This window comes from Drosophila ficusphila, unplaced genomic scaffold (genome assembly GCF_018152265.1).
Source record: "Drosophila ficusphila isolate 14025-0441.05 unplaced genomic scaffold, ASM1815226v1 contig_106, whole genome shotgun sequence".
Classification (NCBI taxonomy): Eukaryota; Metazoa; Arthropoda; class Insecta; order Diptera; family Drosophilidae; genus Drosophila; species Drosophila ficusphila.
In genome coordinates, this window is record NW_025063993.1 from 5,293,569 (window position 1) to 5,319,886 (window position 26,318).

At 43.4% G+C, this 26,318-nt stretch overlaps 9 protein-coding genes across 10 annotated transcripts in view; 7 read left to right on the forward strand and 2 right to left on the reverse strand.

Annotated features, from left to right (window-relative positions):
• Nucleotides 1-2,807: 2,807 nt before the first annotated feature.
• LOC108099932 (protein IWS1 homolog) lies at nucleotides 2,808-7,225 on the reverse strand. The gene is made up of 6 exons (XM_017203602.2): nucleotides 6,957-7,225; nucleotides 6,759-6,903; nucleotides 6,639-6,701; nucleotides 4,722-4,775; nucleotides 3,536-4,587; nucleotides 2,808-3,468 (listed from the first exon to the last, which is right to left on the reverse strand). Exons 1-6 carry the CDS (start codon nucleotides 7,155-7,157, stop codon nucleotides 3,217-3,219), a joined length of 1,767 nt encoding a protein of 588 aa, XP_017059091.1. The 5' UTR covers nucleotides 7,158-7,225; the 3' UTR covers nucleotides 2,808-3,216.
• Nucleotides 4,665-6,633, forward strand: LOC108099933. Its single transcript, XM_017203603.2, has one exon. It carries the CDS (start codon nucleotides 4,854-4,856, stop codon nucleotides 6,561-6,563), a length of 1,710 nt encoding a protein of 569 aa, XP_017059092.1. The 5' UTR covers nucleotides 4,665-4,853; the 3' UTR covers nucleotides 6,564-6,633.
• Nucleotides 7,226-7,641: 416 nt separating the features above from the next.
• Nucleotides 7,642-12,256, forward strand: LOC108099889 (ubiquinone biosynthesis protein COQ4 homolog, mitochondrial). Of its 2 annotated transcripts, XM_017203545.1 has the most exons (5): nucleotides 7,642-7,724; nucleotides 10,926-11,152; nucleotides 11,212-11,416; nucleotides 11,787-12,010; nucleotides 12,081-12,256. In XM_017203545.1, exons 2-5 carry the CDS (start codon nucleotides 10,932-10,934, stop codon nucleotides 12,235-12,237), a joined length of 807 nt encoding a protein of 268 aa, XP_017059034.1. In that variant the 5' UTR covers nucleotides 7,642-7,724; nucleotides 10,926-10,931; the 3' UTR covers nucleotides 12,238-12,256. The 2 variants fall into 2 exon arrangements, with proteins under 2 accessions (XP_017059034.1, XP_017059033.1); XM_017203544.1 differs by lacking the exon at nucleotides 7,642-7,724 and having other exon boundaries at nucleotides 9,926-11,152.
• LOC108099887 (UDP-sugar transporter UST74c) lies at nucleotides 8,091-9,708 on the forward strand. Its single transcript, XM_017203542.2, has one exon. The coding sequence runs from the start codon at nucleotides 8,302-8,304 to the stop codon at nucleotides 9,412-9,414; it is 1,113 nt and encodes a 370-aa protein (XP_017059031.1). The 5' UTR covers nucleotides 8,091-8,301; the 3' UTR covers nucleotides 9,415-9,708.
• A 232-nt stretch (nucleotides 12,257-12,488) lies between the features above and the next one.
• LOC108099888 (RAB6-interacting golgin) lies at nucleotides 12,489-13,992 on the forward strand. Its single transcript, XM_017203543.2, has 3 exons — nucleotides 12,489-12,689; nucleotides 12,777-13,470; nucleotides 13,524-13,992. The coding sequence occupies exons 1-3, from the start codon at nucleotides 12,590-12,592 to the stop codon at nucleotides 13,738-13,740; spliced, it is 1,011 nt and encodes a 336-aa protein (XP_017059032.1). The 5' UTR covers nucleotides 12,489-12,589; the 3' UTR covers nucleotides 13,741-13,992.
• A 116-nt stretch (nucleotides 13,993-14,108) lies between these two features.
• LOC108099890 (DNA-directed RNA polymerase III subunit RPC7) lies at nucleotides 14,109-14,997 on the forward strand. Its single transcript, XM_017203546.2, has 3 exons — nucleotides 14,109-14,365; nucleotides 14,422-14,550; nucleotides 14,607-14,997. Exons 1-3 carry the CDS (start codon nucleotides 14,222-14,224, stop codon nucleotides 14,970-14,972), a joined length of 639 nt encoding a protein of 212 aa, XP_017059035.1. The 5' UTR covers nucleotides 14,109-14,221; the 3' UTR covers nucleotides 14,973-14,997.
• LOC108099891 lies at nucleotides 14,998-15,862 on the reverse strand. The gene is made up of 4 exons (XM_017203547.1): nucleotides 15,812-15,862; nucleotides 15,689-15,750; nucleotides 15,201-15,370; nucleotides 14,998-15,141 (listed from the first exon to the last, which is right to left on the reverse strand). Exons 2-4 carry the CDS (start codon nucleotides 15,732-15,734, stop codon nucleotides 15,085-15,087), a joined length of 273 nt encoding a protein of 90 aa, XP_017059036.1. The 5' UTR covers nucleotides 15,735-15,750; nucleotides 15,812-15,862; the 3' UTR covers nucleotides 14,998-15,084.
• Nucleotides 15,863-16,093: 231 nt separating this feature from the next.
• LOC108099943 (exocyst complex component 1) lies at nucleotides 16,094-19,496 on the forward strand. The gene is made up of 6 exons (XM_017203618.2): nucleotides 16,094-16,857; nucleotides 16,916-17,143; nucleotides 17,201-17,650; nucleotides 17,711-18,192; nucleotides 18,255-18,762; nucleotides 18,884-19,496. The coding sequence occupies exons 1-6, from the start codon at nucleotides 16,216-16,218 to the stop codon at nucleotides 19,229-19,231; spliced, it is 2,658 nt and encodes an 885-aa protein (XP_017059107.1). The 5' UTR covers nucleotides 16,094-16,215; the 3' UTR covers nucleotides 19,232-19,496.
• Nucleotides 19,497-20,320: 824 nt separating this feature from the next.
• The window catches only part of LOC108099877 (sodium- and chloride-dependent neutral and basic amino acid transporter B(0+)), a 32,476-nt gene continuing 26,478 nt past the window's right edge, over nucleotides 20,321-26,318 (forward strand). Inside the window, exon 1 of the mRNA XM_017203528.2 lies at nucleotides 20,321-20,488. The gene's annotated coding sequence lies outside the window, so the exon portion shown is untranslated. The remainder of the gene's footprint in view (nucleotides 20,489-26,318) is intronic.

Genomic DNA, 26,318 nt, shown 5'->3' on the forward strand with positions numbered 1-26,318 from the left:
TAATGCCCCAGCTAATCACTTTTATAACAGTGTATGAAATTATAGTTAATATTCAGAACTATAATTTCAGACAAACTATTTAAAACTATTTTAATTCTTGAAAAGTCTAAGTAAGTAAAGCTTAAAAGTTAAAATAAGTTTAAAATCTGGTTTTCTAAAAAAGACATCTGAAAGATTCTATTATTACTAGTAAATAATATTATGATTTTTGATTTTATAGTATACATACATGCATATATTGTGTTATTTATGAATGGGAAGATTTAAGAAGGAGATTTTATAAGGAAGTGCAGTCATTTAGTTTCCATTGCCCTTTTAAATGGATCTTTTAAATAATTAAAGGATGGAAAATGAAATGAGCTACACAAGGTATAAAAAGAAAAGCATTCGAAAGCATTTAGCAAACACATTTTTTAATTTTTGCCAATTTGAATTAATTTCGATTCCATTTTTTTCCAAGCCAATTGTGATTTTGTTTGTGGTTTAAAGTGGCCAATGCTAGCGGGCAAAGTTCAATAATCCGGTTATGTATATATTAGTTTGGGTTACAGTTTTCGTAGCTGGGACTCACAATGTCTCTGGCCAGAGAGAGCATCTTTAATCCTAAGTGTAAACTTTTGCGAAAATAAACGCGCATCGAACGGAAACTCCTTGGATAAGGCATGTTTTGGGCTAGTATCAAATTTGTTGATTAACTATTACTTAATTAGTTTTTGTTAACGTTTAAAGCACTTTTTGGGTTTTTTTTAGCACAGCGTTTCTCGTTATAAAAATACAAAACAAGCTTGGTTATCCTTGATTAATTTTGATGTGTTGCCACCACTTTTTGATTGTTATTGGCTTACAAATCCTCTGGTTTTGTCACTCATTTCGAACACTTTGGACACTGAAATCGGCAGATTGCTAATTGCATTTGTTTGGCTTTCATTTGCTTCTCGTGGATTTGGTTTGATTTGATTTGATTTTGTTGCAGCTGGAAACTTACAGAACTTGTACAGGGCGTTACACTTATTTGATCATGCCGACAAGTCCAAAACGACGCTGTGGTAGCCACCCGCGGCTACTTCTGCACCACGTACGCGTTTTCTGTAGACTGACTCGGCTTTTCCGTTTTCCCAATTGCCAGCCTGCCGCCAAAGGATGCGGACACCCACACTCAAGCACTCCGCAGAGAGAGCGAGAGTCCGCGAGAGAAACCACCCTCAGAACCACCCCCCAACCTCCAGCGGGCAACGCTCTGTTGCTACTTTGTTTACTTCCCGCCGCGTGGGCGTTCTACGGACAAAAGAGCGAAGCCGCGGGATTAGTTGAGGAGGGGGTGGTGGTGCTGGGCAAAACATGTGCTAACCTCTTCCACTGACACTATTTTTGGCGCCCAACGCGGGGATTCGGACTGAAAGTCAATATTGTTGCCTACTTATTCGGGTATTTTAAATTTTTAAGTCTTAAAAATTTACAAGAACAAAAAACGTAAAAAGGATTTGTTACAGAGTGTATGCTACAAAAACTATCCTACAGAAAATAATCTTATTTTGACTTAAGAAATAAAATATACAATTCTTTCTGATTTTTAAAAGTTCTTTAGTTTTACAGTTTTATGAAAGAAAAAACCCACATGGGATACCATTTATATATACCTACACATGTTTATATAATTTATATAGTTATGATAAAAAACATTTTAAAAATGAAATAAACTTACTTTGGACATCCATATACCCGAAATAATTTGTCCCCTACCTTTCAAAAAACCTTTAATAAAGTTTACAAAATTTTAAAGTAAATCTTTAAAATCTTCAATGAAGTATACAAAATTAAAAACGATTGTTCTATACCCATGTCATATTTATATGTATGCAGCGCGCCCACTTGATGGATTCGCAGTAAAAGCACACACCTTCACAAGCACTAATCCTACCCTCCGCTCACAGGACATGCGTATTAGCTACGAGAAGAATAAAAATGCCACTCGGAGAATTCGCTCTCCGGACCGTTTTTTGTTGTTGTCGCTAAAACAGTTTATCAACACGACCGAGTCTCTGATAAAACAATCATCGTTTATGGTGCAACACGCTTCAACCGCCGCCCCCCAGCAGCATAATTGAGATATAGTCCAGTGACCAGACCAGTAACATCGAGTCGGGGTGGCTAACGCCGAATCGAGTGGAGTGGAATGGCCAGGAGGACGGGCAGAAGTGGTTGGAGTGAAGTGGAGTGGATTCGAGTGCAGAGTGGTGTGGACATGTTCTGTAACCGCATGATTAGAAATCGAGTAAAGCCGATGACAAAGTGGCGGGAGCAACTGAATCATTCATCGAGTGGAAAGAGAAGTCGGGGTCTGTGGGTGCGGGTGGGTGGGTTGTCAAACTAGGTTAAACTCAAACCCTTCCATTCAAATTTTCGGTTAATGATTTTTGAGCTGGTTTATGACAAACAATATCAATGCAAAGGCGTAACCTGCGTGCCACTCGTTTAACTGCCTTTCCCGCCCCGCTTGGCGCTCCTTAAACGGCTGTTCCCCTCGGAAAACCGAGCACGCGGCGGAAATGAGAGGGCATAGTTTTCGCATTTTCCTTTAAATTACAAAGCAAAACTAAAAACAAGAAAGTACGTTTCAGAAGAGCAAGTCGACGCGACGAGTACCCTTTGTAAGCATTCTTTGGCGAATCATGTTTTAATGAAATAAAAAAATTAATTTTAATTGTAATAAAACTCTGACTAAGCTCTCTTTAAGTAAAAAGTAATATATATTTTTTAAATAGAACTACAAAGATAAATTTATCTTTTCTACCTCCTATAAACAATTTAAACAAGTCTAAGAAACAGAATAGAAAAACTTAAAACTATGTACAAATTTTCTCAAAAAGTATTAAAAACGGCTAAGTTTTTTAACACTAAGTATGCAGGTAAATTTACAGAAATTAAACAATTATAATTCCTTAATTTAAAAGGTTTCCTATTGCTCAAAAACTTAAAATGTCACATAAAACCTTACACAAGCCGGAGTTATTGTTTTGGGTTAGGGTATGCATTACAAGTAAAGACGAATGAGAAATCAAATATGCGCTTAGCACGATATATTCAAATTTTTTACGTTTCCTGCCGCCCCCGAGGACAACGGATTTTTATTTGAGTTTTTATATGCCATATAAAACAGGACTGTGCGTCAGTACGATACTTTTCAATAAAAACCCCAATCCTCCGCGGCGGGTGGCTTTATTTATCGCCCTTGCTGCTGCTGGAACTCTTGCGTGGGCGGTGCTGCAACAGCTCCTGGTATTGCTCAATGGACCCATCCTCGTGCTTGGAAGTAAACGAAGCTGGCTTTTCAACCTTGGCCTGTTCCTCGCTGGCGGCCACTTTGCTGCGCTTTGATTTCCTAAGTTTATCGCGTACGCGTTTTCCCAGTCGGGATTCTGCCAGCACCTGGCTGACTTTGGAACTCTTCATGTAGCGTGAGCGCCAGGACTAAAAAATTCAAAGGGTTATCGGAATGATTAGTTAGGTTATTGATTTTGTGAGCATTCAAAAATACCTCTGAGTCTGGCTGCTGTAGCTTGTCGCGCTCATCTTCGCTGGTGTCCAAAGAGATCACATCGTTGTCCATTTCCTCGGGCTCGGGCTGCTTGTCCTTTTTTTCGTTTTTAATGCTCACCGAAGGTGGCTCGTCCTCCTTGGTCATTTCCTCAATCATTTCCAGATCACCGCCTATTGAAATGACATCGTCGTTTTGATCTTCGTCATCGATGTTTGCTGGTTCGGATACAGTCGCTTCCCTTTCTTCTGCAGGAGGGTTATGAATTGGTGAGGGAACTTTCTCAGCAGACTGATCTTTATCCGAAGGTTTTTCACTGCCTTCAGACTTTTCCTGGTCTTCAGGTTTAGTTTGTTCTTCGGTGCATTCAGTTTCTTCCGGTTTGGTTGGTTCGTTATCCTTGGCCGGATCTTCTGGCTCTGCTGGCTTTTCGGCATTGGCTGGCACGTCGGGCTCATCACGCACCTCTCCTTCCTCCGGTTCGCTTTCTACGACTGGAGCTGGTGGATCTACTTTGACTGGCTCACTAGAACCACTTGACTTTTGTTTTGTGCCCTCATCATCTGTGCTGTCGCTGATCAGCAGTGTTTCCGGCTCCGTTTGAATGGTAATAACATCTGGCGAAGCAGAACGTGATTTGGAACGTGAGGGTTTGCTGGAATCCTTGTTTGCCACTGAAGTTTCGGGAACAGCAGGAGCGGGAGGAGTTGGACCTGCAGCTTCCTTTTCAGGCGTTTTCGAGGTATGCCGATAGTTTCGCTTGATTTTTATTTTCTTGCGCGGTGCTTGCTGTTCCTTGCTGCTGCTATCCGCATCTGCCTGTGAAAGAGATGCGGCTACTTTGGGAGTTTTATTTTCCAGCGACTTGCGCTTTGCCGAATCCTTCTTGGTACTCCGCTTCTCCTTTCGCTGATCCTTTCCCGCTGGAATCTCGTCTTCATCATCCGACTTCACCTCTATCTTGGTGATTGGCTCCATGGCAAGTTGGGAACGGATTGCACGGGCGCGGGCCTGAAGCTCCAGTAATTCCAGCACGCTCATCTGACCGCCAGCTGAAGAAAAGAAAATCAAACCTTAGCAACCTTAGCAACTCCACAGTCAAATGGCCAGATGATTTATTCACAGTCAATATCATGAGTTCATTTGATGTTGTTTAGTCGTTTCTTTTTGTAAAGTTTGTACTCACACTCCTTGTTTTCGGTCCCATTGATACCCTTTTTGGCTCTAAGCTTCTTTTTGCCTGAAATTCAGATAAGATAAAGACAGATTACATTTAAAATTGTAGGTAAAGTAGAACTTAAATTAACTGCACGCCAGAATGCCGGTGGCCCAGCAGGAACTGCAGTTGGATAGCCAGACTAATGAAGAGGGAGAGGAGGAGGAGCAGCCGGAGGACGAGAACCGACTGGACAAGTTCACCGTGAGGCTCAATGGGCAGCATGACCTGGAGCAGCGTCTAAAGGAATTCAAGGCGGCCTGCGAGGCGCACGACAAGCATTCCAGGCGGCGAAAACGAAGGCGCTACTACCATCTGGGCTTAGTGGCCAAACTGGTGACAGAAACCACACACGACGAACTGCGTCGAATGCTGGAAAATGGGACCTACACCTTCCACGTCGACACGGTGGCCAACAAGCCAGACGAACTGCAGGCCATCTTGGACACCATGAACATCGCCATATCGGCCTACTCTTCCGAAAGGGAACTGCCAATGACCACCGGCCTAGCGCTCGAAATAAACGGGGAGTGCTGCCGCGTGGGGAGAATGAGAAACAACTGCTCCGTGATGATGGCAAGGGGTGCGGTGGTTACACTCACTACCGATGACGCCTACCGCTACAAGGGCTTCAAGGAGATCTTCTACGTGATCAACCTGAAGGCTTATCTTCCCTCCGTGCAGCTTAACGATATTGTGCTTATCGGCCGGGATGCTAGGGGTCGAGTGGTGAAGACTTTGCGAGAGGCCCTGGCCGTAATGATCATCGACGCAGGTGTCGTGGCGCCCTACGATTTTATAGAGCTCCCAAGGCAGTGTCATTCCCTGGATCCCGAGATCTATCCGGACCTCTTCATGAAGGATCTTGAGATGGCCGCGTCCCTAAACGCAAACTACGTGGTGCTGCCAAAGATTCGCTGCAAGAATTTTCTTCGCGCCGTGCGACAGGAGCTAAACTCTAGCTTTGGCAACCTAAAGCTGATCGGAATGATTGACTTTGAGTATGTGCGGAGCAACATGCTGGATCTGCTGGGCATCATTAAGTTGGTGGACTACATCTGGATACCAGACATGTTCAGCGTACACTGCTGCGTGTACAACTACATAATGGACGACGTGCTGCCCATTTCGCACTGCCAGAAAAAGCCGGTGATTGGCACAGTGCCGCTGGAGCGGTGCAGTGACTTCAAGCGGTTCGAGTTGCACGAGTTCCTTTGGAAGATTGATGCCATTCACATCCAGAAGAGTCCGTGGTGCAACAAGTATCCCCTGATTGTCAAGAAGCTAATGCCAATAAAGGATTACCGAGTTGGTGTCGTCCAGAACAAGATGGTGCTCAAGAACATCCTGACCTCCTACCAAACGATCGTGAACTTCATCATTCGCACAATAAGTTCCATAGAGTGCCAAGCCATTTTCGTGTACACCACGTGCGAGACGGCCAGCGTGGCTCTTTCCCGTACTGAGATCTACTGCCCGGTTTACTTGATGATGCCTCTGGAGGATACGGACGATGCTGATACCATTGCCTGCAAGGTGGAACTGGCACGTGCGCTTCACTTGCGCAGAAATATGCACCCGGTCCTCTACACCAAGGAACTTAACGAGTGCAATTACAGTCCGATTGAGTTCGGCGTGGATTTCATGAGGAAGAAGGGCTGCCTGGAGGTTGGGGATTTTGTTGTCACTCTGGAAGTGGCCAAGGAGGACAAGGAGAACGTGGTCATTGGCATAGGCGATGATGTGTGCATCCTGCGAGCCTTCTACGTGTCGCCGCTTTTTGCGTGCGAGAAGTTCAAGTACGGCGGCTAACTTGACGGCGTGCAGTTGTGCAGATTACACTTGTAAACCAGCTCAAAATTAAATGTAAAGTTTTTAACTACTCACTCTTTCGGGATTCCTGACCGCCGATGTCACTGTCTGAGGAAATCTCCTCTAGAGAAATGTGTTCTAAAAAGAGAGCTCCATAAGAGGGTGTCTTCTTGGATTAAGAATTTTTGAACTTACCCTCTTTGCGCTCTACATCGGAGTCTTCGGAGCTTTCCGTGTCCGTGGGACACCGGGTGCCTTCTATAATTGATTTCAGGCGTTTGGTGGACAGGCAAAGCAGCTCCTCCAAACAGAGTTCCTCGATCTCATCCAGTGGGGTTTTCTGTGGATAGTGATTTAGTGATTTGTCTTAACATTTTTTGTTTCTTATCCAACCTTTAAGAACTCCGGTGCTAGATTCATAATCGTTTTCGGTTTTAGGGTCCCAAATATCTGTTTTACCAACTCCAGACGGTCGTCTATGTAATGGGAAATAGGGTGGAGCGTGCGGTCCTCCTCCATCTTTTCCTTTTTTATGCTAATGGGCTTGGGGATTTGGTCACCCTTGCTGTGTTTTTTCGATTTGGAGCCGCTCATTTTACCCAATTTGTTGACAAAATAAAAACCAAACAATTGTCGGTCTTGCAACCAGCGTTGCCACTTCGATGAACGACCTTTTGAACAGTGGGCTGATATCTGTTGTTTGGTTAATATTCTTTCAAAAATAATATGTTGATTATTTCAAATAATTCTTATACAAATGAAAAATCAAATTTATGCTCTTAAGTACTCAATCTTCTAAGTATCACATGTACTTTTAGGTTTTAAGCGCTTTTTACAAGTGAATTTTACCAATAATTTCACTTAACAAGGTTGGGTGACCATGAAATGAAATACATTTAATTATAACTGTAATTACTATTGATAAAATTATCCAGTGAAAACCAATTATTTTAAGCAAGTAAGACTTTAATTTATATAATTTTAATCCTAGGAAAACTTAGTCCATCTTTGTTTACATCTACATCTAGCTAAATATTCAATGTATTTTTTCCACTGTGAACTGTTGTTAACAGTGTTATTGTTGTTCTGAATGAAACAGCTGTTTCAAGAGCCGTCCGGCTAAAAAATTTAGTTGAGTGTCTCTTGGCAGTAAATTATAAGGTAAGGACTTAAATAACTGTGACTTTTAATTGAGTGAGAAGTGAGTTATTATAAGGCCGACGAGAGCATAGGAGTGGTCATGCGATAAAAGCTTAATTAGGAAAAATAATTGTGTACAAAATTGGTTACGCACAGAAATGTTAATTTTGACAGGCTAATAGTTTCGTGCTGTGATATACAATAAAGTGAGCTGTTGACTATTAAAATAACTAGAAAGTAGTGGAATTTATACATATTTACAAATGAAATCTCATTTGTTTTTGTCTTGACATGCCGCCTGAAAGTAATAGCCACACCAGTCAATGTTAAGTAACAGTGGGGGCATATTTAGGGTGATTTGTTTAAGAAGGAAATTCTCACTGCCCTGCCACGGTCACACTGAACATATGTTCCGGGAGGAATGGCTGCGATTTCGCGTCGGTAAAAATAGCAAATACTCGTTGATGTGCTGCGGGAAAGCCTCCTCCCCGGCCCCAAAGTGGCCCCAAAAACAGAGTGAGCAAATGTGTGCGCGGCAAGATAAGAACGATAGTGAAGATAGCGCTTAAAATAAAATACAAGCCTCCCCGCAATTACGATGTCGCGCAGCGGCAATAACACAACACTGGACCTTCAGCCGCTCCTGGCTGACAACGATGACAACAGGGATCAGGAGGAGAAGATCGGAGGATCGGGCGGTGGAGCCCAGCTCAATGGATCCAACTCAAAGGAGCTGGGCCACCGGGAACGAGAGGACTCGGCGCTGTTCGTCAAGAAAATCGGCAGCGCACTGTTCTACGGACTTTCGTCCTTTATGATCACGGTGGTGAACAAGACGGTGCTGACCTCCTACCACTTTCCCTCGTTCCTGTTCCTTAGCCTGGGCCAACTGACCGCCAGCATTGTGGTTCTGGGCGTGGGAAAACGTCTAAAACTTGTGTCCTTTCCGCCCCTGCAGAGGAACACATTCGCCAAGATATTTCCACTCCCACTGATCTTCCTGGGAAACATGATGTTCGGGCTGGGCGGCACCAAAACACTGAGTTTGCCCATGTTTGCGGCCCTACGGCGCTTCTCCATCCTGATGACCATGCTGCTGGAGCTCAAGATCCTGGGTCTAAGGCCTTCGACGGCGGTCCAAGTCAGCGTATATGCCATGATTGGAGGAGCCCTGCTAGCCGCCTCCGATGACTTGTCCTTCAACATGAGGGGCTACATCTATGTGATGATCACGAACGCCTTGACCGCCTCGAACGGTGTGTATGTGAAGAAGAAACTGGACACCTCGGAGATTGGAAAGTACGGCCTGATGTACTACAACTCGCTGTTTATGTTTCTGCCCGCCTTGGCTCTTAATTATGCCACAGGAGATCTGGACCAGGCTCTGAACTATGGGCAATGGAACGACTCGGTGTTCGTACTCCAATTTCTGCTCAGCTGCGTCATGGGCTTCATCCTGTCGTACAGCACCATCCTGTGCACGCAGTTCAACTCGGCGCTGACCACCACCATCGTGGGCTGTCTGAAGAACATCTGCGTGACCTATCTGGGCATGTTCATTGGCGGCGACTACGTCTTCTCGTGGCTCAACTGTATCGGGATCAACATCAGCGTGCTGGCGAGTCTGCTGTACACGTACGTCACTTTTCGGCGGAAGCGGGCGCCCGATAAGCAGGCCCATTTGCCCAGCACCCGCGGCGAGAATGTCTAGCTTCGTCTTAGCTCAAACTCAAGCCAAAGCCATACGATATGTTTAGCGTATTCCGTACTACGTACTTCGTTCTGCGTTCTGCGACTTCGTATTCGATTTTCCTATAGCCACACAGCGCATCGTCTCTGTACATATATCTAGCTATGTATCTCAATAAGTGCAATTTAGCAATTTTGTAATTTTAATCACTTTGTACATTTGTCCGCATGCAACTGTTTCCTGCATCGAAAGTGTCATAAGTAATAGAAATACACAGACATCAAACTCCTCCTCTGCAATGGGTGGGCCAGATAACTGATTGTGTTCTGTCTTATTTTGGGTCACTACCGATAAGATTGCCTCTCCCCGATAAAGTCTACAACTCGCCATTTGTTAATTAAGAAAAATAATGCTCTCAAACTTATAATTAGCTTAAGGTGTAAAATAGAAAATCTTGGAACTTGCGATGCGGGAAATTTCAATTACTTGTGCTTAATCGGGTGTTTATCTGTTCTGGGTAAACACGCTGGAACCTTGAGAACCCAACAAAAAAAGTACTGCAGTGCTGGGCAAACCAGCAGCGTCATCACTCAACATCAAAACGCAGAAAGCAGTCGGAATACATTCACAGGTTTGGCCGATTCCCGGTTACACTTTATCGGAGCTCGTGTTTTTATGTTGAACTAAAAAAAAAACAACAAAATTATCAGTCAAAGAGATAGATTGCAGGGCCTCATAATATAATTTTTATTAGAGCTCCTTTAGTTTTGGGCAAAGTTATTTTCCGTTTCACTTGTTGATTGCCGAATAATAGACTTTTGTTTAGAGCAATGAATTGTATTGTTAAACCATTTTTTGCTTTGTAGAGAAAATAGATTTGCACAGCTGAAACTATTCAACTGTCTCTTAAATAAATATATGCTTTTAAGATGGGCATCTATTTTCTAAGAACCAGCATTGCTTAGAGACTACCTCAGCTATTAAAAACTTAGGATCATAAATTTTGCAAGACTTAGCTTAAGCACCATTAAACTTCTTATACATTTTGCTTTTAACAGCAAATGTCTTGTCATAGCGTTCTAAAATTACCTTTTTTACTTGCTTATCAATGACTACCCATTTGTCCAAAAAGACAACAATGACGACATTGAAATCAAGCATAAAATCGAAGAATGAGGTGCCAGTGCCCCCTAAAGCACTTTGTTTAGGTTTTATTTTGGGACCCAGCAATATCGATAGGTGGCGGTCGAGGGATTCGGAGAAGTGGGGACCGGTAATGAGGAAGCCGAAACAGGTTTACAAAGATTGTGAGGTAAAATAAATTGTTAGTCAGCATCAGCACTGTCCGCGTACCCACATTATGGACAAATTGTTTGCTCATATTCGCCGCTATTGAAAGTGGGCACGTACGACAAGCTTTAACCGAAGACAGGTAGTCAGGGTCATGTTTATGTGCGACGACGATGATGATGATGATGATGCCGACGATCGTGCTGATAAGGTCACCGGGTGCCTACTCTATGAATCCACAGATCATCATGATGCAACGCTGCTGGCGTCTCCCAAAGCCGCTGGCCCTGCGACGAGGCCTCAGTTCAAACCAGGTTAACAGCCAAGCGGTGGCCACAGAAACCCCTGAGGCGGAGCCTCTGGATGCCTTCGAGAGGCAGTACCTCAGGGAACGCATCGAGATATCGCCCTTCCAGCGGGTGTTCCTCGGAGCAGGATCATCCATTGCCGCTCTGCTTGATCCAAGACGGTAGGGTAACTAAGTTGTACAGAAAATGCCTGAATATACCTCTGCTGATCCTTTTTTAGCCACGACATGATCGCCTGTTTGGGTGAAACGACCGGAGAAAGTGCTCTCTTGAATATCTTGGACACCATGCAAGCCAGTGAGGAGGGTCAGCGCATCATGGCCGACAAGCCCCGCATCCACACCAGCACCATTGACTTTAAGCGACTGGAAACTTTGCCACCAGATACTTTTGGAGCCGCTTATGTAAAATTCCTGAAAGGCAATGTAAGTAATGTAATGTAAAATTAGAAGAACGAGAGTTTGACACACATCACGTACTGAAATCTGAGTCAAAAAAATTCTTGTTAGAATAAGTAAACAAAATCTATTTAAAGATATTTGTGGGGAAAAGGGGTTGGGTCTAATTTAATCTCTTTTTGAAAGAGGTAGTACAAAATATCAAATCTTTTGTTTTGCCGAGCAATGTGTTTCAATATACAATTTTAAGAAACAAATGTGCATAGAGATGATAACAGACCTTTTTTTGAACAATTGTTAAATTTTCTTTTTAAATAAGAAACAAAAATTTCTAATAATATATGGCTGTGGGGTTTTAGCAATCAAATCAGTAATAATTTTGTAAACTAACTTTTAGCAAGTCACGCCGGACAGTCGCATGGCGGTGAAGTTTCTGGAGGACCCCAAATTGGCCTATCTGATGACGCGGTACCGGGAGTGCCACGACCTGATCCACACGGTGCTCGACATGCCCACCAACATGCTCGGCGAGGTGGCCGTTAAGTGGGTGGAGGCTCTGAACACTGGTCTGCCAATGTGCTATGGAGGCGCGGTGTTCGGAGCGGTGCGCCTACGTCCCAAGTGAGTTCAGTGAACTGAGGTCTTAAATTACGCTTCCATTCACGCATTTGTTTATTTTTCATGTGCTTAGGCAGCGTCGCGCGTACTTGAAAAACTATTTGCCCTGGGCCCTGGAGAACGGCAAGCGGACCAAGCCCTTGATGCCCATCTACTGGGAAAAGCGTTGGGAGCAGAACATCCACGATCTGCGCTCCGAACTGGGCATTACTGTGTTGAATAAAGCTTGATAAGGCGTTTTATTTTAAACTTATTTTTGAACTGGGAATATCGATTTTGACTATCGATTACATAGATCGAGTGAAAAATTCACAAGATGGCAATTTTTTTTTTTAAAATACTTAAATTAAAATTTTAGAGTCTAGTTTGGTGAAGTCATTGCTCGTAAATTTCCCCTTAGTGCTAATTTATTTTAAATATATGAATAAATAGAGCGGTGCAAAGGCCATATATTTAAAAATGACTTCATAATTACTAATCGATCTGGCAACGCCATGTGATCTGTTTGCTCTTGCTGATGTGTTGTGTTTTGTTTGTTGATCGACCGTCGTTAAATGGCAAATTATCTTTAATTCCATTACCATGACTGCGAACTTCAATGGGTTTAGCCACGACGAGATCCTCAAGATAACTGGCGTAAAGGAGGGCGGCGTGGTCAAAAAGCCTGCGAATCTAGATGCAGGTAAGATCACCATGAATGAACCACGAAGCGTGTAAACAATTATCTGTTTATAATAAAAAACGCTTGCATGTGTGTGTGCGTGAGCAGCTAAGCAGGCGCTCCGGAATCAACCCGGCATACGGCGGATGCCTGATAAGATCTTCCGTCAGGCTGATCAGTTGCGGAAGCAGCAGCAACAACAAAAGCAGCCAATTCAAAAACCGGATGAGGCGAAGAAGACCAAATCGGGAACGGCGACTCCCACGGAAAAGCCACCAACTCCCACGGCCGAAGATGACGTAGCCCATGGATCGCTGAATTTAGAGCGAGCACTCTCCGATTCATTAATGGACGCATTATACCATGGAAAACCTTCAGCTAGAGATAACAAACCCACTGCCACGTATGCGGATGCTGAGGCAACCACTTCCACCGACGACAGCTCAATACTGAAGATCAGCGGCGGTGACAGCCAGACCACCAGCTCTGCGGACGATGCCAGCATCTTGCCAAGTACAAAGGACTCCTCCTTGGGAGAGCGGCTTAACACGGACTCACCCTTTAAGGGAATCTCGCTAAAGGATTTCGAGCAGCATCGACGCATGATCGAGGAACAGAACAAGCAGAAGAAGCAAATGCTCTACCAGGCCATCGAGCAGCACACCCAAAAAACGGCGGCGGAGTCTCGAAAGATCGAGGAAATCCGCCATGAACTGTCGAAACTGGAGAGCGACCTTGCCGTGGACGTGGCCATGCTGAGGAAGCAAATCGACAATGCCTGCATACATTTTTCCAATGTAGAGTAAGTGGGAAAAACCTTGACTTGACCCATTACCTAATGCGTGATCTTTTCAGAAAACAATATGTCAAGATCGAGGCCCAGTTCCTGCGAGCCAAAATAGAGCTTCACAATGCTTCCGAGAAGAAGGAGCTGCTTACCGAGCATCTTTGCACTGTAATTGCCCACAATGAGGATCGCAAGGCGCAGAAGCTAACGGAACTTATGCAGAAAGTGGGCCTGGCGCCGACCGATGAGCCACCTGCCACGCCCCCCAATCCGAATGTCAATTAAGCCCAATTAGATTGTTCAAATCGAATATTTAGCCCTGTTTCCCTAAATTGACCAAGAATTCATAAGCTCGTCTAAAAATTGTATTTGTTCCAAAATTGATATTATATTAATGCTTAATTTTATAGCAATCTTAAAATGAAGCAGGGCTGAGTAAATTATTAGTGTTTGCAATTATATGTAATTAAAGTTCTAAGTTTAAGAAAAAAGTGCAACTTGCAATAAAATATGTGTGTATATGTTGTGTAAAAAGAATTTGTCGCTGAGTAAATGATTGTTTTGTTTACATATATAAAGTGAGGGCATTTATAGTCGGCCAGAAAGAATATTTATTTGTTATTGTTTGGATTACGTTAGGTGGCAACGCCGTTGCGTACACAACAGCTGATCAAGTTTTTAGTTGAATAAACGTGTGCGATAGCTAAACGAAACTAACGAAGGCAAATGGTTTTTATTTTAAATTAAAGAAAAGTAAAGTACGATAATGGCGGGTCGTGGTAGGGGTGGAAAAACAGGCACTTTAACAGCCGAGCAAATGGCCATGCTCGGCTGCACAAAGGATTTGCCGGTCCAAACAGCGCCGCCTCCAACGTTTCCCCCTATTTTGAACAGGCCCACTACATTAGAGGTAGGTGGCATGCATTTCAATTAAAATAAGTAATTTTAAATATACACCCACAACAGACAACCGCCACGCAAAACTACCAGCTGCTCTGGAAGGAGGATTTCCTGAATCGTATGCGTGATTCCCCCTACTATATTATATCTGCCAGCCAGGAGTCGAAAAATGTAGAACACAAGGACTGGCGAGAGGTAATAGCTTATCTACTTAAAGCTTAGAATCCCTTATTCTTTTTGAACACCCTCAGAAAGCCATGGAGCGCATGAAGCTCAAAGCACAGCCTGAATTTAATTATAAAGCCATGCCCCAGGAACTAAACATTTCCAGTCGCAAACGACGTGGTGCGGATGCACGCCCCAAGCTTTTAGCCAAGAAGACCAATATCGAGGATAGGCTGAAGGTGCTGGAACAGAAGGAACTTAAGTCTGGCGGCGGCGAACAGGATGAAATCAAGCAGGAATCCGATTCCGAGCAGGAGGAGGAGCAGGAAGATCCAGAGGCGGCATTGGACGACGAGATGGACGAGGATAACGATTATGGGGCGACCTACTTCGATAACGGAGAAGCCTTTAATGATGAGGACGACAATTTGGATGATGGTCCCGTGTACTGAGCTAAATAAAAACTATCGAACTGAATACTTTAAGATCTGTGATTTACTATTTCGCCACTTTAAGCTTATTAAACACAAATTTTGGATTAATGTACACGAAGGGTAAGCTAGCTTAGTCCAGGCTCTTGGGTGCGTTGTAGTTGAAGTAGACAATTCCGGAGGATTTGACCTGAAATAAGGAATTGCGGGTTAATTTAAAGGATTGACTGGATTGTCGCAGGGACTCACGAATCCAATAGTGCCGGCCAGGACGAGGATGCCAGTGATGAGCGCGGCGTTGTACTTAGCGTTCCTCTGGCTGTGCTGCTCCTTCCAATCTCCAGCGGGAACGGGGAGATCGTTCATGGTGGAGTGGGGACCATGTCCACCGTGGTAAGCGGCACGCGACAAGGCGCCAGCTGAAAAAGTAATATTGTGTAATATTATTTGTTTATGGAAAACGTAAGAATAGGGGAACGACTTGTAGAAAACGCCGTATAAATATTATGATCTCGTTCCAACATAACTCTTTCTTTAGCTTAACCGTAATATTAAAACAAAATTACAGGAAAATTATAAAACTTGATATAATAGTGGGTATAGCGGGTATTATAATGGATAAATTGGTAAACCGTTTCTCCGCAGTTCCTTAAAATCCCTTCCTTCGCTTCCCACATTATGTAATTTTTAAGGTTAGCAGTTGCACTGAAAAAGGCAGCTACGATGCAAAAACTCACCGTTCTTGAGCAGAAGACCCTGCTTGACAATGTGCTTAACCAACATGATTGCTTCAAAGTAGCTGCGAATCGAAAAATCTGCTTTATTTTTAATGCAAAATATTTTTTTCGCGTAAAACTCACCCGTAGATTACCTTGCGTCGAACAGTGTGACCGTGCTTAAATAACTGGGTAATATCTACCTAAGAGCTAGAGATGCGTTCACGAGTTTATCATTAAATTTTCTTTTTTATTAGTACTTAATGCGCCAACATTTCATACATTCATAAACATAAATAGTGGAAATATTTGTATTTTGTAATACATTTCACAAACATAGTTTTATTATTTACCAAGTACCTCAACGAACACGATACGCGCACATCCCTAAGCGATATTCTGTAAGCATCTCTTACAGGGGTCTGTAAAATCAGCTGTTGATGCGGAGGCGTTTACCGATTGCGAATTCCAAGTGCAAACAATTGGAAATTTGTTGATTGTTTGCAGGAGTTTTTCCACGCCCAGTGCCCCGCAAGACATTCCCAGCCATGCTCTCTCTGGCCAACATCAAGCACACTCTGCAGAAGGAGCTGTTCCAGGCCACCGGCGAACGTCTCCTTTCCGTTGTGACGGTGGTCAAGAAGAAGGACAAGAAGCCCTGCTACCTGTGCGTGGTCACCACTTCGCCCCCAGTACCTGTGGTCACGCTGTGCCTCATCAAGCAGTCGGAGCAGCGTGAGAGCGAGTACAAGCGAAAGCGGAGTTGGCAGCTGGACGAGATCAAGTGGGTGGACGGGCGGAACGAGCAGTTTGAGACGCACGAGTTCGATCTTCAGCTGGAGAAGCTTTACAAGTGGTATGCCCTCAATCCCCCCGAGCGACAGAACTTCCTGGCGGTGCTGAATCGGCAGATACAGAAGAGTGTGCGTGGCCAACGAGCCGAATTCCGGAACGTGCCCGCCGCCTGGCTCTCTGAGAAGTCGCCGGAGAAGGTGGTCCTGGGCAGAGTGGCCCAAAAGACGCAACACACCGACGATGAGGAGGACGAGGAAGAGGCCCAGGAGTTCACCGCCCTGACAGACAAGGAGGCCAATGAGCTGGGCAAACTCTTCTCTGAGTGCGACTTTGCCATCAAGGATGCCGAACAGTTCATAGAACAGCTTTCCCGGGAGCTTCATGATCTAGATGGGGTGTGTACAAAGTGTTTTTGAAGTCAATATTTATGACTCATATTTTCTTATCACGCAGGCAAATATGCAAAGTGTGCTGGCCTCGGAGCAGAAAGTTCTGAAAATGATGGAGCACATAGACAATGCGATCAATGAGGCGGACAAGTTTGAGAACCGCCTAGACAGCTACGAGGATATATTAGGCCATGTAAAGGAGACTATGGAGAAGATTGGCGGCAAGAATGCAATGATTGAGATCGCCAACAATAACAATATCAAGCTGATGAAGGAGCTCAACAAAGTCATAGTGTGTATTGACTGAACATCTTTTTTATTTTTGTTTATCCTGCGGTTGTATTTTCAGAACCAACTGGACTTGCCGCACAACCAACAGCAGGCTCTCGATGAACCCGATCTTAAGACCGCCAATGGACGCAAAGCGGCCATAGCAGCTGCCCAATGCCTGCAACAGGCCATGAACAGCGATATCGATCCCGCCCTGCTGCGCTTGGAGGCGGTTCAGGATCAGCGCAAGCGTTTCGAGAAGTGGAAACAAAAGTTCTCGGCCACGGTTAGTCGGTTTATGAACAATCTGTTCATCCACTTGGGCAACGAAATCGGCGACATGCCGGTGACCAGCACAGAGCTGACATTGCCTAATCATTCCAACGTCCATCGGGAACTGACGCCCTATACGGAACTGATGCACTGGACAAAGGCCATGGATCGAAAGACTTATGATGGCTTGATGCGGGTCTACACAGCCTCGCTGAGCAAGATTTATGACAGGGATGTAAAAAACTTCTTTAACTTGGTAAGAACTGAAGTGATAATGGTAACTACATGAGTTTAACTTTTTCAATTTCTTAATAAGGCTAAAATACAAGTGGCAGAAAAATTCCGCAGTTCTCGAGAGGATCTCGACATGTCCACGTCCTCTAGGAAGTCGGCAGTGTCCACGATTCCTTATGGCACTTTGGGAATCAACCGAGATCAGTGGGGACCTGGAGTAGAGAGTGCGGATCGAATTCGCTTCGATGCTCTGCTGGAAAAGGTTCTGGCTGAGTTGGAACCCATTGCATTGCAGGAGCAGCTTTTCTGCATAAACTTCTTTCAAATGGATGTGATTAGTCCAACGACAAAGAACACTCAAACCACATTGGAGATGGAGAAGGCTGTGGACATGTCGCAGTCCATAACAGCGGCAGCTGTTTCCCCATCATCTGACGGCGTGCCGCAGAAACGGATTGATCGCCAGATCAACGAGGATGTGCGAAAGCTGATGATGGGTCTCTTTGGTTGCCTGGAACCAGAGTTGGTGAGCTTCATTCAAAGCTTTGAGCGAGTCGACAGCTTGTAAGTAGCTAAGGAAATATTTTATTATTAATTTGTATATAAATAAATTGCTTTTTTCACAGCTACTCTCTGTACGTTTTGGTGCGTCTCACCCAGCACGTTATGTCCGCCCAGGACACACATTCCTTTCTCAGCATGACCTTCGCATCGGCTCTCGTGCAGGTGAAGCGCAGTTTTGACCGATTCATGCAGAACCAACTGCAGTCCATCAGGGAGGCCAAGTTGCACAAACGGTCCAAAGCGATTCTGCCGTACGTGGAGAACTTCGAGAACTTTGCCCAAACCGCAGAGGGTATTTTCCGCAAGTCAGATCGTCGAACTGACATGGAGAAGTGGTACTTGCAGCTGGTCAATGCCATCTTTGATGGCATAAATCAGCACTCGCAGGACCATCCCAAGACACCTTCGCAGGTGGTGCGAATGGAGAATTACCACCACATGTACGCCCTGCTGGCCCAACTGAAAGTTCCTGGACTGGATGCGCTGAAAAAAGATGCCAAGTCGCGATACAACGAGGCGCTAAAAGCGTATGTGACTCAGTACTTTGGCCGGCCGCTGGAGAAACTGAATGTAAGTCGATGACCTTTCAAAAAGAGAAGATAATTTGGGAAGTGATATTAAAAGATTTGCTTACGCCTTTCGTACTTCGCTTTAGATCTCTATCTTATTAATAACCCTTCTCTTTTTGCAGCAATTCTTTGAGGGCGTGCAACTAAAGGTGGCGCAGGGAGTCAAGGAAACGGAGATTAGCTACCAGATGGCCTTCTCGAAGCAGGAGCTCCGCAAGGTGATCGCCCAGTATCCGGCCCGCGAGGTGAAGAAGGGTCTGGAGAACCTCTACAAAAAGGTGGAGAAGCACCTGAGCGAGGAGGAGAATCTGCTGCAGGTGGTGTGGCACGCCATGCAGGAGGAGTTCATTGCCCAGTACAACTATCTGGAGGAGCGCATCCAGAAGTGCTACGCAGGAGCCATGATCAACCTGGAGTTCAACATCCAGGACATACTAGCCTTCTTCTCGGATATTGCGCGCTCACACTGATCAAAGGATTGGTATCTGGAAATCAGGGAGCGTGTATACCGGGTTTTATTTTTAAGTGCAATAGTATTTAAAGCGCTGATTGAGAAATATACGGCGCAAAAATTTAAACAGATGTGGATTTGTTCAAGTTCAAAGTGAAGAAAGTCTGCATGAAGATTTCGCGCTTAAGGGAACTTAAATTTTATATTAATTCTTAAAATGTGTTTGAGTAATATATTTAAAGAAGAGTTGGAATGTTTTTACATTATACCCACAAAGACCTTGATTTTTGTTTCCTTGTTTTATAATTCTGTGTAAAAGGTCTTGCATACAAATGTAAAGCACCAATTTGAATTTTGAATAGTGGAATTCTGTTCCGTAACCAAAAAGTAAGTGTTACTGCAGCTGATCGTAAACTTTATAATGTGCATACTTAAACACCTAGGAACACATTCGAAGAGCGATAAAAACCAGCGGAAAATCAAAAACTTTAAAAGAATTGTTACCTCTTGGTTATACAGGCTGTGTTAAACTCCATGCACTGCTTAGGGGTTAAACACAATACTTTATTGTTGCTTAACTCGTCGCACTCATTGTCGGTATTGTTAATGGACTGATGGACCCAAAGATGGTAGAACAAGTATAAAGTAGTCTCGTAGGGGAAAAGTCGTTCGGGCTCAGTCCGTAATCGTTGGTGTGACTCTCTTGGCTCTCTTTCGGAAAACGTTGTCCTACCGTTTGGGAAAACAATGTCCAATTTTTTGGAAAAACTTTGTCTAACCGTTTGGGAACCGATTGTAAAGTTTGAATATCAATTAAAGATAACCGGTGATCGCGGGATTGACTAAGACTGATTCTGGGTTTCCTAACCTTGATATGAAGGTCAACAGATTTGTGTGTCTATGATTACAGCTCATTAAAGGACATCTCTCGAATACTCAATGAGGTTATCCCAAGGAAGGTAGGATTCTGATCTCCTCATCATCATGATCAGAGAGAAAATTAAAGATGCATTTATCTCATTGTAGTGCTTACTAATGGACTGATGGCCCCGACGAGACTACCTTTATTCTACCATGGCCAGCACTTGGAGTTATGGACTCAGCTCCCCATTCAAGTTTCGCGCCTCTTTCCGATCGGCTGTCGCTCGAGCGCGTCGTTGGCCGCAACTGCATTATAAGCATTTTATTCCGTGCATTTTAAATTGTTCTATCCCCGTGTACGTGTTTCCGTGTGTGCCCATGTGCCGTGTGTTGATATCTCCGTGAAATGCAAATGGTAATTGCAAGAGCCGCACAACATGCGACTGAATGTGGTGCATATTTTAAGAAGCTCCGCCAGGGAGAACGAAAAGTTAGACGTCCGCCGATCCGAAAACTGATCCTCCCTCCTGTCTGGCCTGTCCCATGCATATTGTGGCCACTACAGCGACCCGTCCGACCAGTTTCGTGCTGCGGTTGTCGCTCCTGTCTCGGCTCTCCTTACCTCCCCGCGACCCCCCTCCCACCTCGATCCCCATCATCCAGCCTTTCCTTACCTTACCTTACCTTGCCTTGCCCTCCGTCTTTGCATTTCTCGTGCACACACGTTCCTCGCTTTTTGTGTCTCTCGTGCGCTCCCGTGCCCATGTTCTTCCACTTTTTCGGCAGCCTGTAGTACAGTGAATACCGGTTAACTGCTGTTCCGGTTCGGGGGAACACTTTTTATTGATGTTTTGTATGCACAACTAATCGGATACAAAAAACATTAAGCAACAACACTTTTTAACACCTCCAACAAAAGCTATGAAAACTTCCTGTCTCCAACAACCTTCTCAATGGTTAATTTAAATTTGAAATTTATGATCCTTATTCAAACTTAGTCATGGATCATATTAAGTGCCCTTCTTGGGCTTTCTTGAAATTGTGAATATTATCGTTTAAAATAATTCGTTTAAAAGAGTGAGTAATAGTTTTTAAAAAAGTTAACTCTGATAACGCTGGTAATTTGCGAAAAATCTTATTATCTTGTTACCACTTTTGTCTATAATCATAATCATTTTCATTAAGTGATTTCGTTTGCATAGTTTTAATAGCTGTTTTCTTTTCTTATTTTGAACAAAAATAAGTTTGGTAAAATTCTTGTTTCGCATCTAATCTCATATTGCACTTTTCGTGTTGTACCCACTGTTCTTCTTTTCTTAGCATTCCTCTTTAACAAACTGCCTTTTGTTTTTTGCCTTAACTGGCGGTCATCAGAGTTGCTGTTTGCCGTATATTTTAACGAAGTTTCGCTGAAACCTGGCCCACCTTGATAAGCCCCTGGAAAGTCAGTCAGTCGCGATCGCTGGCCGATCGTCTCGGCAAGTTCAATGCTACACCTCGCAGTATTGGCGGTGCATTTTCGACTTCCGCTATAATTAGCTAGTTCGTACCGTAGTTAATTCGCTGGCCCTTCCCTTACATAGCCCACTTTAATTGTTCTCGAATAAACGGATGGAGCACGATAGCAAACTATGTTCAGTGATTAACTGCAAGAGTTATCTATGTCGTCAGTAAATATTGTAATCGCTGACAAGATCTTGAGTCATAAAGAGACCAGGGATGAAGTGGCCTTAGTGGGTTAGTAGCTTGAACTTGTTAACTGCAATAAATACGTAGAAGTTGAAGGCACAAATTTGTCAGATTTATAAAGAGATACAAATGGTTAATTTAAAAATGTTACTTCAATGTCAGCTTATAAGATACTTATACTTGTAGCTTAGTGTTTATGTATGGAAAATATAGTCTCAGTTGTCATCAGTGTACTTTTTCTAAATTGCGGCGAGATCAGAGTTCTCATTTGTGCTGTGTGTACATAATTTAATTACCCTGATTGCTACCATTCAAATTTTTATTTTTTCAGTTTTAATTGCCGTTCCACTTTATTATTTGCATGCAGAGAGTATATATTTTCGCACTTGATAAGCGGAGAGAATACATGGTCCACACCTCATTTGCTCTGTCGAAACACTTTTAAAATTGTAATAAAGAAGGGGAAACATTTTAAATTGGGGTTTTAGACTTTAGGCTTTCCGAAGTGAAAACCTTTAAAAAGAGATTTACTTATTTTACATTTCTTAACAGAGATCCTGTGCATTGTTTATTTTGTTTATTTTGTGACATATACAGTAGAACCTTGGATTTAAGCGTAAACATCTAGAGTCACTTTTGTTTTCGCTCATAATCAAGTGTTTACTTATTTGCGTGGCACATTTAGAATTATTACAGAGGAAACGGAATACGACGGCGTAATATCCGCTTTAGAATGCATTGCTGGCAAATATTTGCACTCGGTCATTATCTTTTGTTTCAATACTTCACCCAACTGCAATGTCGGGAGTGGAGGAAGGTGCCCCGCCCCCACCCACTGCCCGCCCACTCCGCGCACTTTTCGCAAATTTCCCGAAGGGGGAAGCCATCAACTCGGTGCTTCGTGACTGAGTCATCAGGTTTTTTCCTCTATCTCCCGCCGGTTTTGGCCTGAACCAGAACCCAAGTTTACTTGAGGTTAGCAGCCAGAGGCAGTTTTTTCCCTACCATTTCTGGCTTCTTACCTTTCGTTCTTTCTTTATTTTCGCCTCGTTCTTTTTGCTTTGCCAAGAACTGCAATGGCTTGCTGTGGGCCGCACATTTCTTGCCTCGCATTTTCATTTTTGCCCACCTGAAGTGACCGTTATTCTCGCGAGCGGAGTGGTCTCCCAGCGGGAAAGTGAGAAGTAGGTTTTTAGAAGTAGGTTTTCGGTTTTAAGACTATTGGAAATCCTGCTTCTTTTAGCAGGCGTAGGGGTAGGAAATGAAAATTTCGGTCCGCTAAATAAGGGTGGGTTTCTGAAACCTGTGGATTTTTACATAGAAACCTCCTTTACCCCTTCCTTTTGTGTGTCACCCCCGTGTATTTTGAAAGGAGAGACGGCAAAAATGTAAGGGGTGAAGGAGGTTTTTGCCCTTCCGCTTGTATGAAGAAATCTCTGGAAAATAGCATATCTTCCACATCTCTTTTCCCGCTAGCTAGCGTCTAGAGCCTAGACCTAGACTAATTAAATCAAAGCTCTCGAGCGCTGCTGTCATCAGCAGAATGACCGTCGGTGTACTTGGCTCCCAATCTGCGACATACGTGCTGAAATTTTTTCTCCAAATTTTCGGGGTGTTTGGCAATCGGAAAGCTCAGACAATAAGCGCCGTAAGTTTGCTGTTGTTTGCATATGAAACACCTATATATGTATCTATATACAGGTGCGCGTATAGTTATGTGCTTGTTTTATAATGCATGTGGAAAAAGAGTGTGCGGTGCACATTGTTCGGAACAATGGAGCGTTATACGATAAAAAGTGTATAAATAAGCCGAAACGGGGGTTGCATGTCACCGGCTCAGCCTTAGATCGCTCAGCCCTGAGAAAATGAAGTCACTCTCAAATAAATAAAAATAAAGGCGAGAAGAGTTACGGCAAGTGCTAACTGAATATTGTGCGAGTAGTATGCCACATAATACCAGCCTCTCACCCTCGGACGGTGGATCTTTATTTATTGTTGTCGTGTTCTCGAAATCCATGAGCCATGTGAACCGTGTGAACCCCAAACACCAGCTGTAACTAAATCAAAAAGGCGGCAAGTGACTGTAAAAGTGAGGAAGTTGGGCGGGTGCAACTATGCTTTGGCTTTTGATCTCTACGAAAAGATAAAAAGTAAAATTTGATTAATTTTCCAGGCTTGCCTTATCGTTTACGATTCGCAATTAACCATTGAACTGCATGTTGCATAACTTAAACTGAAACCATTAAAGTGTAGTTCTTCTAAACTTTCGATTATTAAGTAACAACCCGGTCTAAAAATAAACATTTTCAACGGGCTTAAATTGTTAGCAAACCCATTCAACTACCAATAATAATAGCTGTCACAGAATCTCGTGATTTGTTTGCGTACAAAATTAGCATGTTTTTACCCAACAGTCTATGGAGTAAATCAATTACAGGTATAGGAATTTTGTTTTTATTTTTAACTGGCTGTATTTCATGCAATTATTTTTATTGAGCTTTAAATGTAAAACAATTAGAGGAAAAAATAACTGTAAATAGTATCTCCATGGTACTGAAATTCTTGAATCCTACTTGCCTTTTCAAAACAATTTATTCTAAATATTAAATCTCGAGAAAATAAACAGTATTTTTTGTTTTCGAAATAGTTTTAAGATTCCCAGAGCAAAGACATTACCTCCGAGAAAAGCCAAGATACAAATGCGATATCTCCTCCAGTTGGCTCTTAGAAGCGATGAAAAAATAAACGCTCGAGCACGTCATATTCGATTGGGGGTAGAGTTGCAGATCTAGCAGCTCGATTGCTCCACGCAGCCGAGGTGGAAAGTAACTCCAGATACTCTTGCACACACACTCACACATACTCGCACACACTCACACTCGTGGAGAGCCCTCTTTGGACCTAGAGCACATAACTCCATGGGTCTGGGCCCGGTCGGACCATTTATGGTGTCAGTAAGGTACACTGCAGCCGGTAATGGCCATGATAATGATGCCTCTTGGCCGACTCGCCACCAGAACGCCACAAAGTGGTGCAATTTGCTCGGCGGTTCTTAGACTTCTTCGCCAGTCTGCCGCTAGAAAGTGGCCAGAAGGCGGCTGGTAAATAGCAAAACAAAAAAATAAAAAAACAAAAAAAGTAGAAGCGTGGTGTAAGCCAAAGTAAAGCATGCTGCGGAAAATGGCTCTGCACTCATTTTGGTAACTGACAGGTTACCAAGTTGCCAAGGCGAGTCAGTCGGCTATCGTCCCCTTTTTCGAGTGTCTGCTCGTCTGGTTTGGTTTGTTTTCACCATGTAAACGTGATCGTGGAAGTGGACGAACTCGTGTCTTACATTATATATAGACCAGTTTCCTCGTTTTGATGAGCCCGGTTCTAATGTGCTTCCAAAGATGATCCCCCTCCCCCTCCCCTCCCTTTTCCCCTTCAAGCTTCAAGCTCAACTGCCTGGAGGTCTTTAAGAGAAGCGTTTTTACCTGGAAAGCTCAGGTGTGACGGAAATGTCTTCATAAATCAGCTTTGCATACGAATACGAAATTATCAAATTAGGGGATAATTATATTAAATAATATTTGGTTAGTTACCGTTATGAAGAGAGAAGAAAGGCAGTTCTTAACTTGGTACATTTCACCTTAAAAACCTAATAAGCTTAAAGGTAGTTTATCTAATTAGAATTACTTATTTTGTAGTATCTTTTCTTGTACTTTAGTAAATGAAGACAAAACTCAATTTGTCAGTTTAACAAAGTGCCGAAAACACAGATTAAAATTTGCGAATACATGTAAAAAAATGTTTGTTTGTGCTTCTTAGAAAATATATAATAAGCAAAGAACAATAAATCAGAATTTGGATTAAATATCATTAAGCTCTTTTTTGGAAGCTGTGAAGATGGTTTCCTCAGCTCATTAACCGATGAATAGAACAAAAAACCAAAACAAGACAAAGCACTCGCACGTTTCGCGTATCAAAGGTGTTCAAGCCCTCCACTTCGTACCCCCAACTCATGATCAGCATCAATAAAAAGCAAATGTTCTGGGGCCGTGAAATATTTGCTGGATGCATGCTAAATTAATATTAACAATAATTGTTGAGTTGTCTGGTTTATAATTAGAAATGAGCCGGAAACCGGTAACTCTGCCTTCGCCGCCTCCTCTGAAAGTGGCAACATCTCCAATTGTAATTAGTTATTGGCAAAGAATCTTTGGGCCCGCCATTGAATCATCATTAAGAAAAACTCAAACTAGGAACTCATTAGCATTGTGCCAGTAGCGTCGGAATACCTGGGAATTTTTTTGCGAGCGCCTTTTATGCTGCATTGTGCGAACAATCGAAAAGTCAAAATAAACAGAATTCAATTGCACGCAGCGAATGAAGTTGTAAATACCTGAGCGACCTTGGCAAATGGGAATTTACCCAAACCTCACCTTGCCCTAACCCTCGAATTCTCACTTCCTCGCAACCTCGTCCTTTCCCGTCGCCACAGGGCCCTAAGCCAAGATATATCTGCCTCTACCTGAGGACCTGAGAATGGGAATCGGCCCATTATACTCACACTC